This window comes from Lagopus leucura, unplaced genomic scaffold, assembly GCF_019238085.1.
Source record: "Lagopus leucura isolate 7727_CA_CO unplaced genomic scaffold, USGS_WTPT01 Super-Scaffold_100014, whole genome shotgun sequence".
In the NCBI taxonomy this organism is placed as follows: Eukaryota; Metazoa; Chordata; class Aves; order Galliformes; family Phasianidae; genus Lagopus; species Lagopus leucura.
Genome location: NW_024962268.1, coordinates 16,065,341 through 16,081,145, shown reverse-complemented (window position 1 = coordinate 16,081,145; position 15,805 = coordinate 16,065,341). Strand labels below are relative to the sequence as shown.

The 15,805-nt window shown below is 38.9% G+C and overlaps 1 protein-coding gene across 4 annotated transcripts in view; it reads right to left on the bottom strand.

Annotated features, from left to right (window-relative positions):
- LMBRD2 (LMBR1 domain containing 2) overlaps positions 1 to 15,780 on the bottom strand; it is a 30,337-nt gene extending 14,557 nt beyond the window's left edge. For 3 of the 4 annotated variants that reach the window (XR_006179771.1, XM_042875496.1, XM_042875497.1), the window contains exons 1-8: positions 15,620 to 15,780; positions 10,766 to 10,995; positions 10,134 to 10,213; positions 8,047 to 8,142; positions 6,875 to 7,042; positions 6,195 to 6,405; positions 2,448 to 2,522; positions 1,752 to 1,865 (exon numbers count right to left, since the gene is read on the bottom strand). Coding sequence is in view for 3 of the 4 variants with exons in the window: in XM_042875496.1 (XP_042731430.1) it covers positions 1,752 to 1,865; positions 2,448 to 2,522; positions 6,195 to 6,405; positions 6,875 to 7,042; positions 8,047 to 8,142; positions 10,134 to 10,213; positions 10,766 to 10,939 (918 nt within the window). In the remaining variant the exon portion in view is untranslated. The remainder of the gene's footprint in view (positions 1 to 1,751; positions 1,866 to 2,447; positions 2,523 to 6,194; positions 6,406 to 6,874; positions 7,043 to 8,046; positions 8,143 to 10,133; positions 10,214 to 10,765; positions 10,996 to 15,619) is intronic. The other variant, XM_042875498.1, reaches the window with a different exon arrangement.
- Between the last annotated feature and the right edge of the window lie 25 nt (positions 15,781 to 15,805).

The following is a 15,805-nucleotide window of genomic DNA, read 5'->3' as shown; positions in this document are numbered from 1 at the left end:
ACAAAACTGCTAAGATTAATTCCATACAACCACAAAGGCAGACAGCAAACTCTATTAATAGGTAAGCAGGAATAAGGAAAGAAACAACACACTCCTGGGTATTGCTGTATTTTCAGAACAATCAATCTGTATCATTATCAAGCCTACTTTTTCCAGCATAGCTTCTTATTTTTGCAAATCAGCAAATACCATGCTTTTCTATAACACACTGCCAATAAGTCATTCCAAGGCCCCAAATATCATCAATCATCTAGTCAACCAAAATATCGTCAAGTTATCTTACAGTTTTTACATAACCAGAAAATACATTTGGATCACTTGAGATATTGAACTTCCATACTTTCTTTCTCTATGAAAAGTCATTAAGTAGCATTGCTAAACACACTACAGCCGGCATGCCCAACCTGTGGCCCATCCCAGCTCACAATGCATCCCATCCCACTCCTGATGTAAAAACAGCAGCTCTTCTCCACAGAGCAGCCCCAGGCATGCAGCCATCACTCAGCAACAGCCAAACAGTCAGTGTGCTATCAACACTGTCAACTGAAAGCAGGGCACAGGGAAGACAGTGCTGTGCAGTTCTGACTGAGGTGATGGCAAATAATTGTATGCATATTGATACAGTGACTAAACACAGGACTCTGAAAAGAGATGAATAAGCAGGTGCTTTCTGTTGTGACAAAGGAATTTGAAAATAGAATCACAGAATCCTTTGAGTTGGAGGGGACCTTTAAAAGCCAAATCCCCTGTACTGAACAGGGATATGCACGGCTATATCAGGAGCTCACAACCTGGTCCAGCCTGGCCTTGCATGTTTGCAGGGACAAGGCATCCACCACATCTCTAGGCAACCCGTTCCAGTGCTTCACTACCCTCACTATAAAAGATTTTTTTCTTAACACCCAACTTAAATCTACCCTCTTCAAGTTAGAAATCATTTCCCATTGTCCTATTGCAACAGATCCTGCTAAGGAGTCTGTCCCCTTTTTTCTTACAGCTGCCCTATAGATACTAAAAGGTCACTACCAGCAATCTGATGCCTTCTCCATATTGTAATGCCCCAGCTCTCTCAGCCTGTCCTCACAGAGAAGGTGTTCCATCCTTTGGGTCATTTTTGCATCCATCCTCTGAACACACTCTAGCAGGTGCATGTTTTTCCTAGGCTGAGGATTCCACATCTGGATTCAGTACTTCAGGTAAGGCCTCCCTAGCACAGAGTAGATGGCACCTCCCTCATTCTGCTGGCCATGTTTCTTTTGATGCAGCCCAGAATATTGTCGGCTTTCTAGGCTGTGAGGGAACGTTGCTGGTTCATGCCCAGAGTGGTGCAACGGTGAATGTGAGCACAGTGAGTTGGTGGGTAGTGTTTCAGGAGTGGTGACAGTGGGTCAGATTGTTATGTGGCATGCTCTTGTTCATTGCTGGCAAAAATGCACAGCTAATGATGGCGACAGTGTTGAAAAACACTGTTTTGTAGCTCAGAATTTGGTCTATCAAATAGTGTTATTGTGCTCTTCGTATCTGTTATTGTTTCTGTGGAAATGAATCAGAGGCACTACTATTGGAGCAAACTATGTATATGCCACCCAAGACAATTTCTATTCACTACATGTGGCCAGGCAAGCAAAAAAGCTGGACAATCATGCACTGCAGTAAGCTATTTGGGTAAAATACTTTGAAAAAAATATTTGATTTGTATTTATTCTCATTACATTAGAATAAATTGCACATTCCCTCATTTATTAATATACCTGCTTGTGAAGTTTGACCAAACTTTTTTCACTTGGATAACTGTTCTGTCTTTCATCAAAATCCTCATAATCATCCATGTTCCTACCCATTCTTTCCTGGTACTCAGTAGGACACTGGAAAGAAAAGAAAAATAACAGTTTTTTTATATGTTTTTCAATGTTATGAACATTTCATGCAACTGAGAAGCTCACTTTAACTACAGATCTTTCCTTCTGATACTAACATTTATTTACTACTGTTAGAAGAAATAATTTTTCCTTCTGAAAAAAGATCAGTTTGACACTGTTAACCAAAAAGATAAGCACTGAAAACTATTTCTCAAGAACATACTTTGTGTTTTGCAAAAATTCAGAATAAGGCATACAGTGGGAAAACACAGCATTTTCTACATACCTCATTATACTTCAGGAAAAAAAAGGTATTACTGTATGTGATCAACTGTTACAAATTCTGCTCATAACGTACTACATATCTCAAAACACGTCAGATAATTACATTCATCATAGTAACTCATTCCGTACAGAATTCAAACTCCAAAGCTGGTCTGAAAACCACAAGGTGCCAATTAGAAAATTCAAGTTAAAGAGAAAATAAGATGCAAGCATTCAGTAGGTGTTGGAAGTACTCCATCCTCCTCCCCCCACCATGAACCAGCTGAAGATAGTTAAAGAAGAGCAAATTAATGTATTTATTACCTTTTTCAGTATTGTGTCAACACATTTTCTCAAAGGGTGATTATACTTGATACTCTCACTTACTTTACGAACTTCCTGTCGAGAAAATAAATACAGAGTTGTTTAGTTCAATAGGTGAAGTTTTACAGGAAAAGACAAGAATTCCTTCCCTACCAACGAAAACAGTAACCATCAGAGCCTATGACCAGCAAAACTTAATGAGTTTTTTACTAGACATCCAATAAAACACAAATTAAGGACAATTTAGAACGACGTTATGTATTTATAAAGCACACTACAGTGTCAGCATGCAAATATTATTCTGGTTTGTGGAATACTGTTTTCTACTCATGAATGCTAATCAGAACTTATAGCTAAATAGCTTTCTAAGTGTCCTCTGGTACTACAATTTCTAGCATTTTAGTAATTTCATTCTAAAGAAAGAAGATAAAGGAAGAAAACGGTCTAAACTAAAATGGGTGAAAGTTAAAATTTTGTGACTAAATTGCCACAACACTAATGTATAATATTCACAAGTTATAAGAGTCAGCACTGGTGCTCTTAGGAATTTTTTTTTTTTTTTTTTTTTTTTTTAATATTTTCAAGATTCAGTGTTCCTCTGAAGGCTGGAAAATAAAGAATATATATATTGGACAAGTTTTCTAAAGGAAAAGTGCAACATCTGCAGATTATAAGACAAGTGACTGCCAGTTCTCAATACTTGAAATACCTTTTTATATGCATTAACGATATAACCGATTTTATCTTGTACAAGGTATAACCTCAGAATGTGTCAATCATCCTACGGGAACTAAAGCACAGTCAAGTAAAAAAAAAAACAAACAACAAAACAAGTGCTATCTTATTAAACAAAGTTACTGTTGCTCTTTCTCAACTAAATTTCATAGTTATGTACCTCTAATATTTTTAGCATTTTCATCGTAGAGCTGTTACTGAAGGAATTAAGACTTCACTGCTATGTTATGTTGAATCATCACAGAAGTTACTAGCCTCTCCTGCAGCTCCTCTGAGTATTACTTCTATGCCACAGTATTACAACAGTACAGCAGCAAACAGCATTTCTGTTCTGTTACTACAACACGTTAGGAAATACTGCTTCCTCACACAAGCAACAGTAATGTCTCTCTCACAAGAAAATCTTGGAAAAAACATTGATCTATCTATTTTGTATTCGAAGAGCACAGAGTGGTCCTGCAAATCCAACTTGGTACCTCCAAAGATCCTGAAGTAACTTAAGACTGCTGCCCACCAATGCAGATGAGCTCAATAAAGAGGCTAAAGTTGAGACATTCTGGGCTGTAGCAACCATGCCCCAGCTGAGCTCTTCAAAGTCAGGACCCTGAACTTCAGGAGAGCAAACTCCAGTTCAAGGAACTGTTGGATGAGCTCCCCTGCAAAACTGTTCACAGGCACATAGGAACAAAACCAAGCTGGCAGCTCTTCACAGACACCCTTCTGATAGCAAAAGAGCTCTCCATTCCCCACCTTAAGAAACCAAGAACAAGAGGCTGGGAACTGGCATGGCTAACCAAGAACCTGCTCTTTAGACTGAGGCAAAAGAAAAACTGTACAGACAGCAGAAGCAAGGAAATGTGGCCTGGGAAGAATACAAGGACATTATCCAGGTATGGTATCAGGAAAGCAAAGGTACAGATGAAACTGATCTTAGAGAAGAATGTGAAAAACAACAAGAAGGGATTCTACAGGTACGCTTTTCAGAAGAGAAAAGCAAGAGGAGAGTATACCACCTGTGATAAATCAAAAGGGAGAACCAGCAACAGCAGTTAAAGAGAAGGTTTAGGTACTCATAGAGTTCTTTGCCTCAGCCTTCACTGGTAGTCAGACTTTCATGCTGCTCACATCCCTGAACCTGGAGGTGGGGGTTGAGGGAGCAAAATCCCTCCCAGTAAGTACAAGATTATCCAATGAATTGCCTACTGAATGTGTACAAGCCTTCAGGGACCAATGACATTAATCCCAGGGCCTTAAAAGAACTCACTGATGTGGTTACCAAGCCATTCTCCATCATACTTAAAAAGTTCTGGCTGTCATGCGAAGTCTCCAGAGAAACAGAAACATTACTCCATTCTTAAGAAAGTGAAAAACGAAGACCTAAGGAACTACAGGATTGTGAATGCTAACCCAATGCCTGGGAAAGGCATGAGGCAGATCCTGCTGAAAGCTGTGTTAAAGTATCTGTGAGACAAGGAGGTGAACCAAGATAATCAGCATGGCTTCACCAATTACAGATCATGCCTGACAAATCTGGCAGACATGGGAGACAGCATCAGCAGAGAAAAAGAAGAACAAGTGATGTCATTTGCCTGGATTTCCACAAGACCTTTGATATCTTCCCAGACCACACTGTTATCTCTAAGTCAGAGAGATGTGGATTTGAATGGTGGATTCTTCAGTGGATAAAGAATCATTTGGATGTTTGCAGACAAAGGCTTTATGCTTAGACAGAGGCCAGTGACAAGAGATGTCCACCATGGCTCTGCCTTATGACCAATGCCATTTAACATCTTTATCAACAACCTAGTCAAGTGTGGTATGGCTGACATTACAGAATAAATGATGTCATCCAAAGGAACCTGAACAAACTCAAGAAGCAGGCTGACATGAACATAATAAGGTTCAATAAGGCCCAGTGCAAGGTACTGCATTTGGATTGTGACACCCAGATGTGCACAACCTGGAGAAGTCGCTGAGAGCAGCTGAGAGCAGAAAAGGATTCAGATTATGGTGGATGAAAAACTTTATGCAAGCCAGCAGTGTATGCTTGCAGCTCAGAAGGTCAACTGTAACCTGGGCTGCATCTAACAAGGAATGACCAGCAGGTGGAGGTGATTGCCCCCCTCTACTCTTCCCTTGTGAGGACCCACCTGCAGTATTGTGTCCAGGTCTGCAGCCTCCAGCGCAAGAAAGACGTGGAGCTATTGAAACAAGTAAAGACAAGGCCACAGAGAAGATCAGAAGGCTACAGTACCTCTATTATGAAGAAAGACTAGGCTTGCTCAGCCTGGAGAAGAAAAGGCACAAGGAAGACCACACTATGGCCTTCCAATACTTAAAAAATATACTTGTAAACAAGAGCCAGACCAGTTTTTTGTCTGATAGTGATACTTTGGAATGGTTTTACATCTAGCTTAGATGTTAGGAACAAATTCTTTACCCAGAAAATAAAAGAACAGGTTGCCTTGACACACTGTGAATGCCCCATCCCTGGAGGGGATGGCATTCAAACTGAATAAGGTTGTGGGAAGCCTGATCTAGTGACTGACAGCCCTGATTACATCACGGGGGTTAGAACCAGAACCCAAGCAAGTCTATGACTCCAAAACATATTGAAAGACGAGCACAAAAGCATACACAACATAGTTTCAAGAACACTAGTAAAACACCCATACACCGGATTTTCTGGATTGCTGTTCATTAGTCACCAACATTACTCCGAAAAGGTCAATAAATAATAATTAAAAAAAAGAACAAACAAACAGAAAAAAACCTAACAAATAATGACTAGCAGGTTGCCATGAGATAAATATTCTTCTAGTTAGCAAACTACTTCCCTTCTGATACTTATATAGGATGTAGTGTCATCAAGAGGCACACTATGATGATCTTAAACTACAGATACCTCATAGTAAGTACTTGCATTTTCTTGCCACAAATGCCTAATATCAAGAAATTCAATGATGACAGACAATAACCTTCAGTTACTTCGTGGCATAACTAGTTGCTTACCTCCATAATATCCTCCAAATTCTCCTCTGCATCTGCTTTTTCAGTCATCAGTTTGGCAGCTTTGAAATAGGTCTTCATGAGAAGATAACCCCTCTTAGCCCCATTCCAGTGAGAACGGGGAATTTCCACCAGACCATAGCCCAACAGCAACACAAGAAGAAAGAGACCCCATGTGTTTGCAGCAGCTATCCCAATAGTCTGAAGTTGATTCCTAAGGAAAACAAAGACCACAACCAAAAAAGCAAAGTCAACAAGATATAATCCTCCATCCCACCTGCAAGGAAGTAACCTTGGAGTCTCTGTGCACAAACAAGGCTTTCAAATTTACAGAAACAAACTCTGTAACTGTTGCCTAGGTCCAATCCATTATTTAGTTGGGATTTAAACCTACCATGATTTTAACATTTACCACATTTCCAGAAGTGGCAAAAGTTCTTTCGGGCATGCCTTTCCTGGAGGGAGATAAAATATTCTTCCTGGAGGGAGATAAAATATTCTTCCTCAAAGGAATATGTTCCTAACAATATAAAGTTAGCAAACTTAATAAAAGTGAGGTCATAACACCACATCAGGAGACTCTGTAAGAAACAGTTTCAGAACTCAGGATTTGTAGTCAGTCACATAAGCTGACAGCAACTAGGCAGTGTACAACATTACAATACTTACAATATTATTCTTACCATTGTAAATTGAACTTTGGGTTTACAGCAACATATATTAAAAATGCTCCAAAAATTAGCAGATAAGTGCCATAATATATTGCATTTTCAATCAGTGCAGTTTTAATCTTTCCAGTAATGGAGAACCCTCCTGACCTAGCATACGACTGCATGAAAGGTAGCAGAATCCTACGAAGAATGCAAACAAAAGCAAAACAGATCAGCTGATCGAAAAAAAATATACACATATACATACATACATATGCACATATAATAGTCTAGCAGAAGCAAGACATTGACACAAAGGTGTTCAAAGTTTCTGACAAGATGAGCTAATGAAGTTCTTATTCCAGATAAATTGGTCTGAGGGCAAATCTTTAAAAACAAGTTGTAGATAAAAGCAATAGTTAGCTTTACTAGGAAAAAACTCCTTATCAAGAGCTTGCTACCGATCTTGATTTTCATGACTGAAAAAAAGAAGTAGCTATTTAAGAATGTGTTGGTCACTGATTATGTATAATCTAAACCAAAATCACTATCAGTCTGAAGTAGATATATTTATAGTTTTTTACTATATAATTTAATAAAATCAAATAATTTACATTAAAATTACCCAACTTATTCATTTGATGTTATGTTGTCTAAAATGCAATCTTTTCAGATAATCCCCCCATAAAAATCTGTAAGTTGGTCAGTTTTAGATACGAATGTGAACTACAGGTAAAAGGCTGCAACCTGAAGAGAGGCACAAAAAAAAATACATGATACAGTATTTAGAGAAATATCTCAGTTTCAGCTGAGACAGAGTTGTTTTTCTTCATAGTGTCTGGTGTGACGCTATGCTTTGTTTAGGAGAAGAACAACGTTGATAATACATCAATGTTTCAGCTGTTGCTGACCAGTGCTTTACAGAGGCAAGGAAATTTTGCCATAGCTATTACTCTTTTTTCTTTTCTTTACCTTATCGTAGTAAATAGTTTCTATGTCAACCCACAAGTTATACTTTTTTTCCCCCGATTCTCTCCCCCATCCCACTGGGAAGCGAGGGTAGTGAGCAAACAACCACCTTTCAGGTTAAACCACAAAAGAAATTTCGTTGACAGCTTTGCAAAATGGTGATATTGCGAGTGCTACAACATAACACTTATAAATTGGACGCGTATAACATTGTCATATTCCTTGGCTTAACTTACCATGTTAAAAATTGTGATGTCCAGTATACAACACGCCAGAAAATTGGCATAATTCCATTAGGGATGTAACTCCATGGTTTGAAACATTTTTGCTTGCTGTAATAACATACAGAAACTTATTAGCAGTTGTTAAGTCAAAAGTCTTGAATTATTTTTTTTTCCCCTCTTTAAATTCCACTATCTAGAAAGGATTTTGGAAAAAGCAAAAGAAATAACACATTATTTTTAACTACTCAACCATCAACCATACCAGAAGAGAATAAACTGAAGTATATTTAGTATTTGACTCATTAAAAATAACATATTTGGGCAAGGCAGCTTAATTTAAAAAGAGCCTGCTCAAAGAGACATTTTAATAAGTAATTCAAGGCTTTATTTTTTCTTTTTGCACTTCCTTCATAAAAAGAAAAGCATTTAACTTCAGTTTGCACCGTAGATTTTTCAGAAGTATCTAGGGAGCATACCACCTCAATATACTAAGAAGACCATTTAGTGGCAAGAAAGTGTATTAGCTGTTTCTCCTATAAACCAACTCAGCTTAGTTGCATCTCATAAACTGATTTTGTTGTACCTTTCAACAGTTACAACAAAGGTAATGTTTGCTTCAGGACACAAACAGAAAAAAAGCCTCTGGAACCTTTTTGACAGAGCAGAACAAATGGCATAGTGCTCATCTACACCAAGATACTTGTGGTGTTATTTTCCACACTTGTCTGAGCAATAAAATAATGGTGAGTCAAGGGGCAACTCCACCAGTTCAATAGGAGTATCTGTTGAGAAATAATTGATGTTTTCCAGAATGAAACCAGTTAAACCTGTGCTGTGAGGTGTTTTTTTTCCTCTATGTACAGTCTAAATATTTTCAGAACTATCAAATTAAGATAGTATGACACTCGGTATGACTAGAGGTTTCAAACAAAATTTTAAGATCTGATTAATACTAACACGATCTAGCCAACTAAGTTAATATTTCTATTTTATAGTCTCAAGTCATATACTGTATAACAGTTGTCAGCATATTCTGGAATTACAGGCAAGTCACAAGGCTATTAAATAGTTTTCACATTGTGTATTTACCTAAATATACTTAATCAACATACACTGAATAGTCTAAAACAAAAGGTAAAAAGTTGTGTTACTAGGTCTAGCATTTTACAGTGTATCCATAAATAACAATATCCTGGCAGTCTCTACTTTTGGAAAACAAATCTGGCATTACATTGCACATATTGGACACCTTAAATGTAACTACACTGCACATATCTGCAAGATGTGGAACTAGCCAACAGAGGCAAAGGAGACACAGAAAGAGTCAACATACATCCACGTTTCCCATCTTTTATTGATTATTTCCTTCCTGCCAGAAGAGAGCACGTGAGCAGTTTCAGATTACTGATTTTCTTTTATTTTTTTCCTCTCAGGGAGGACATGAGGAAAAACTTAATTACCACAAGGGTGGTCAAACACTGGAAAAGGCTTTCTAGTGAGGTGTTCAATGCTGCGTACCTGTCAGTGTTGAAGAGGCATTTGGATAATGCCCTCAGTAATATGCTTTAACTTCTGGTTAGCCCTGAAGTGATCAGACAGCTGCACTCATCTTTGAAGATCATCTGAACTATTCCTATATCCCACTGATCTACTCTATTCTAACTTCAATTATTATATATGCACAATTATAATAACCCTTACGTATGCTCCCTGAATATAAATCAAGTCTATTAATCTCTACATTCATGATTTATAGAATTAGATTTTCATATCCAAAGCCTTAAAATTATGGAGCATTCATCAAAGCATTTCCTGGTAGATAACTAAAGTTATTAAAAAAAACTTACTTCTATCAGTTTAACAACAGCAGAAATCTATTATGAAATTGAAAGCATCAATAGGAATATTTAGGTAATTAATTAGAACTAGAGTTATTACAAATAAATGCCTACCAATAGATGCAGATACAACTTTCTTCGCCTCTTCTCTCACTCTCCTATATGCTTCCAATCTTCAAATGTCACATCAAACAGGTAATACTTACATAAAGGAAGCCATGAAATATTTCTTTAAGAAAAGCCTATTTGAAGAAGACTTACCTTGGAGCAAGAGTAACAAAAGAGCCATTGGTTTCTGCAGGGCTGGAGTTAACAGCAAGCTTGCATCGATTATAAATTGTCTAAAAGATTTTTTTATCAGGAAAAAAGTACAACATGTAATTAAAAAACAAGTCCCATTTTAAACACATTTCCTTTCCTCTGAATTTACATTTGGGAGCAATTAAAGTAATAAACACTCAACATGCAATCTGCATGCAGGCAAACAAAGTAAAATGGAAGTGCTTTTATGCTGCTGAAATAGTTTTAAAAATTGCTATAAACAAAAAGAATTCTAAAAGATGTGAAAGATTTGTTGTCTTATAAGAGCAACAAAATTAACTGTAACAGAGAAGTTGTCATGCAAAAACTGATGTGCTAAGTTTAAACTATTAGAGAATACTATTTATAGAATACTATAGAATATAGTATATAATATAGAATATAATAATATAATATAGAAATATAGAATTCTCTAGAATACTATTCTAGAGAATACTAGAAACTATTAGAGATACTATTAGAGAACTTTATTTGCTGTTTTAAATATAGTACTCTGCAAATACGAATTTAGAAACAAAAATACAAATGCCTCATTTTACCTAACAGAGTGGAAAATTTTACAAACTTCTTACCGTACTGACATCCAAAGGCAGTATAAATACAATTAGAAAGCAGAGATACCAAGCCAGTAATGTTGCAATGATCACCAGCCTATGCTGTTTCCTGAAGTCTCCATATCGATGAAGTAGGAATAAGGCCAGAAAAAAGACAAACACAATCTCAAGGCCCAACGCTGCACCACTCATTATTGAAGGTTCACTCCAGACACACAGCAGAGCTCACATAAGAAGGCTGATTAGAACTGCAAGACAAGGCATTATTTAATTACATTAAAATCTCTGAAAGATATTTAGGCAGAAAAAATTTCAATATACATTTTTGAACTTTATAACAGGTTTTTCTGATGTCATTCAAAAAGAATGAAGATTTTTCAGTAAGATGCTTTGAACTCTTCCGCATCTTCATGGTCCAGAAGATCCTGAAATCATTTTTTTGTCTGCGAATAAGACTATGTAAGACTATAACTTTTACGATAACTACAAATTAAAAAAAAAAAAAAAAAAAAAAAAAAACTTTTATTCTTCATCCAGAAGAATTCAAGTAATTTTAACAAAGGAGAGGTTTAAACTTAAATGTTTCCAAAAAGCTACTCAGAAACTTCTATTTAATGGACTGTTAACCAACTATGCATTTAAATTCTCTACTCTAGAGTTAATAGATCATAAAAATACAGCGAAGCTACTTGCAATGCAGCTCTTCTAAAATTTCATAGGAGGGAATGTGTTAGCTAGCTAATTCACCTTCCTACTTTTCTTCTGCTCTTCTTCAGAAGAACACAGGTCTCCATTCACTATTAGAATTACTATATTTTCCTTTCCTCTGGGATGACTTACTGTTACAGTCAGTTACCGTTACTGCTAAAAATTCTTAGAAAGCTCGTCCTCACTCAGGCATGCTACTAAGCAAAAGACCAGTGAGCTGCACAAATCTGCTGAGAAAGTGTCACCACCTTGTTATACGGTTAGTAAAATTGTTTCTGATTTTTAACACTTCATCCATTTAAAAATATATATATATATATATGTTTACCCTGCTCAGACTAACTTGCTTTTCCACCAAAGTTACCATTTTATTTGTTTTGATTCAACTGAAAGACCTTTTGACATCATTTTCTCACTGTTCTATTTTTAAGTGTTTTTAATTGTCACTGAAATCCAGGGATTTAAAGGAAATGCTACTACTAAAATTTCCCTCAATTTACTCAAATTCTATTCAAGTAAACTGTTTCTTCTACTAATTCCACAGTACACAGCTAAAATATGTTATAAGATCTCTACGCACTGAAAAATGCTTTATTACTACTAAAGAATTTCAAAGTTTGTGGTGCCACAGTACTTCCTTTAGGAAGTCCTTTGGGACACATACAACAGTTATTCCCTGAATTTTCCCTGAAGATTTGTTTACCCCATTTTGCTCCTTTTGCATTTAATTTCTAAATACTGAAAGCAGTCTATTTACTTCATGTCAGCTGTTATACACAAAGCACCCCATATTCTGAAAAAGGGTTGAATTACCTTCTTGTATTTTATGAAAGACGTACTTTCTATATTCACTTCCTATATTGTCTGTTTTGTAAGAGGTTTATTAAGTAATCGGTAATTTTATCAAGTCAAAACATCCTCCTGCTATCTGCCTGTACTGCATTTTGGACAGCTAACTTGTCATTCATGAATCCAAGGCATCTAATCTACTTCTCGATAGTACAATAGAATACATAGAATGAACTACTCTCATTTCCTCAGAAAAGAAAGTCTTTCACATTCATAGTATAATAGCAAATTCCACTAAAAATACAGCATTTCCTCTTCACTCAAAGCCCAATTTTATTAAGGCAGAGCTATCTGACATATGCAGCTTTGGATGCCCATCATAGCCACACCTTATGCTACGTAATTAAAATTATACATCATACCCTCCATGAGTCATACCTACAGAACTTTTTACTACAGTCACACCTAAGGAGCAGAAATCTGTATAGAATGTGAAAACTTTCTGTGTAAGATGCTGCACTCAGTTCCTAACCAGAGATTTCAAAAAGGTTACAAGTGTGTATACAACGCACTAAAATAAAGAGGGAATTGAACTTAGCACAGCTTCAACTCACTTTCAAAGATTTTGTTCAAAAATGTTAGACAGAAAACAGTAAAAAGTAGTTCTAGGGAGAAAAAAAACCCCAAATAAATAAAAAAAAGTCTTACAAAGAGAGAAACAACACATCTCTTATTGTGAACAAAATCTTCTTATGAGAGCAGCCACATCTGGGTCTCTTGGTAACAGAATGAAGACGTAGAATATATTACTGAAAGACATGCTTACCTGTGGGAAACCGCACTTGCCTCTGAAGCTGGCTGTTAGCTCACAGAAAGATAAGATACTTGCCCGCAATCCTGTTTCTCAACTATTAGCACTCCCCAGAATGAGCTGGCTAAAATTCCTGAGCCCTCAGAAAATTTTCTCCTGTGATCAGTGAACTACTTCAAAAGAGCTCTCTCTGCTCCAATGTTTCTGTTAAACAATTACAAGAAGTAACAAGCTTATTAACTGAAGAGTATCTATTGACACTCCATCACTTCAGAAAAAAACACCTACAACTTACTGTAATTTAGATCCAAAGCTATTTTGTTTTAGACATGGGCTTTAAAACCATATATTCTGAAGCTTATGAATGGAAGAATCTGAGTAGCCCCACACAGGGCAAGAGCTTCAAAATTCCTGCAGGAAATCTTCTAAGGTCCAAACACAACTAAGGACTTAGCAAGAACCCTGAAAGGGTCAGTTCATACTTCAATAACCTTGAAGACTCCCTGCCATCATGTCTTAAGTTACCCTGCCAGCCTGGAGTCTATCCAAGTGCAGGGATACTTACATTACAAATGAGCTAACTGCTCACTCAGCCTGGCACAGAAATTATGTGTTAATAGATGAAACAGCAGAAAACCAACCGTGCTGCTTCTTAAAGATTCTAAATAGCTCTCGATTTTATAGCAAAGGTATTCCAAAACAGGACTAAAAATAGCAGGGCACATCTGTGAAGAAAGGCCCAGCAGGGAAATTAATGAATTGTGAAAGGGATGCTGTAAAGGACAACATCGAAGACAGCCAAAGCATGCTGAAAAAAACATCTGTGCAGCAGCACCTCCCACTTCAAGCTGAATCCAAGCTCTGGAGCACAGGTAAGAAGAAAGCTGCCACCTCCAGCACACTATCAATGGTGAGTTCTACGGTGAGCTCCTGCCTTTCTGTCAAACCAATATAAGTGCTTAATTCTAAGCTTTAGAAACATTCATCTTTAAAAAAATAAAGTGGACTATCTCACATTTCAGAAATACTAAAAGGAAGAGAACGTAACACTGAAAAGCAATCCCTTCAGACACTTTCATACTCAGCTCTGCTCAGTCTGCTGATTTTCTTTTTTTGTTACCTCCCAAGTTCTGTAGTACACACTGACCCTTGCATCACAGGGATCAGATAAGCAGATGACAGATGAAGAGCTTCTTAGCACAGACGAAACTACCTACAGAAAGAAACTGGCCTTCAGCTGCCCACAAGAGCTGATCAGTGCAGTCACCCTACTGCACCATTTAAAAGAAATAATCTCTGAAATGAGCCAACAGATGCAATCTGCATAGCTTTGCTCTTCTAAGAAACAGTGATCAAACCACACACCAACCAGTATTTTATTAATGCCTGCAATTTCAATTATCTTGGAATGTACAGAATTACAGAACATCCTGAGTTGGAGGGATCCAAGAGGATCATCGAGGTCAGCCCCTGGCTACATACACAACCACCTAAAAAACAGACCATATGTCTGAGAGTGTTGTCCAAACACTTCCTGAACTCTATCAAGCCTCTGTCTCAACTACTGCCCTACAGAACCTGTTCCTCTCCAGGAAGAGAGCTTACAAGCAAGAAGGTGACAAACTTTTTACATGCTCCAATAGTGACAGGACAAGGGGGAATGGCTCTAAACTAGAAGAGAACAGATTTGGGTTAGACATTAGGAGAAGATTCCTTACTCAGAGGGCAGTGAGGCACTGGCACTGCTGCCCAGAGAGCTGTGATGCGCCATGCCTGGAGGTGCTCAAGGCTAGTTTGGATGGGGCTCTGCGCAGCCTGAGCTGGTGGGAGCAACCAGCCCACCGGTGGGGTTGGGCTTTAACATCCCTTCCAACCCCTGCCAATCTACAATTCTAAAATAATGTATGTAAACAAGGTTTAAAACTAAACATTTAATCTTTGCATATAATACTCTGGAAATAATAACACATCAGAGTGAACAGACTGTGGGGAGGCACCAAGATATACGACATGAAAGCTGCGTAGCTGCAGGATGAACCCAGAAGAACAGAACCTGCGATGCAGGCTGCCTGGGGGATGCTCACACAGAACAGGTGTCACTGAGGAGGTCTTCACGTGGTTACAACCAGAACGCCGCAGTGAGACGGACAGACTGTTTGGAAAATCAGAACTGAAATTACAATTAAGCCTTGTTTACCCCTCCGCTCGCGGCTGTGCACAGCCGGGCCCCTCGTGCCACGCGTCGCGCTGCCGCGGGCACGACCCTGCCCGCGATAGGAGGCTCCGAGCAGCCGAGGCCGGATTCCACACGGCGCCGAAACAACGACAGCCGCCCTGTGACACAGCCCGAAGCGCCGGCGGAAGATAAAGCACACGAAAATGGGAGCAAAGCCGAAAAACGAGCGCCGGATCCCCGCTTCCTCAGCGCCGGGCGGAGCCCAGGCCCGCCGGCCGCCCGCAGCCCAGTGACGGGAACCGCGGTCGGGCCGGGCTGTCCGCGCCCCCCGCCGTGCCGCGCCCCTCCCCGGCCGCGACTCGGCGCTGCGGCCCGCGCCGCCCCTCACCGCGCTCAGCAGGCACTCCCTCGCACGGCCCGGCCGCCTTCCATGCTCGCTGCCGCCTCTCCCCCGAGCGAGGCCTTAAATCGCCGCGCACGCAGCTCCACCCGGCTCCTTCCGTGCCGCGGGGCCCGGCGCTGCTGACATTTCCTCTCCGGCGTCGCTTCCGTCGTCACCGCCTCGGCTCGGGAG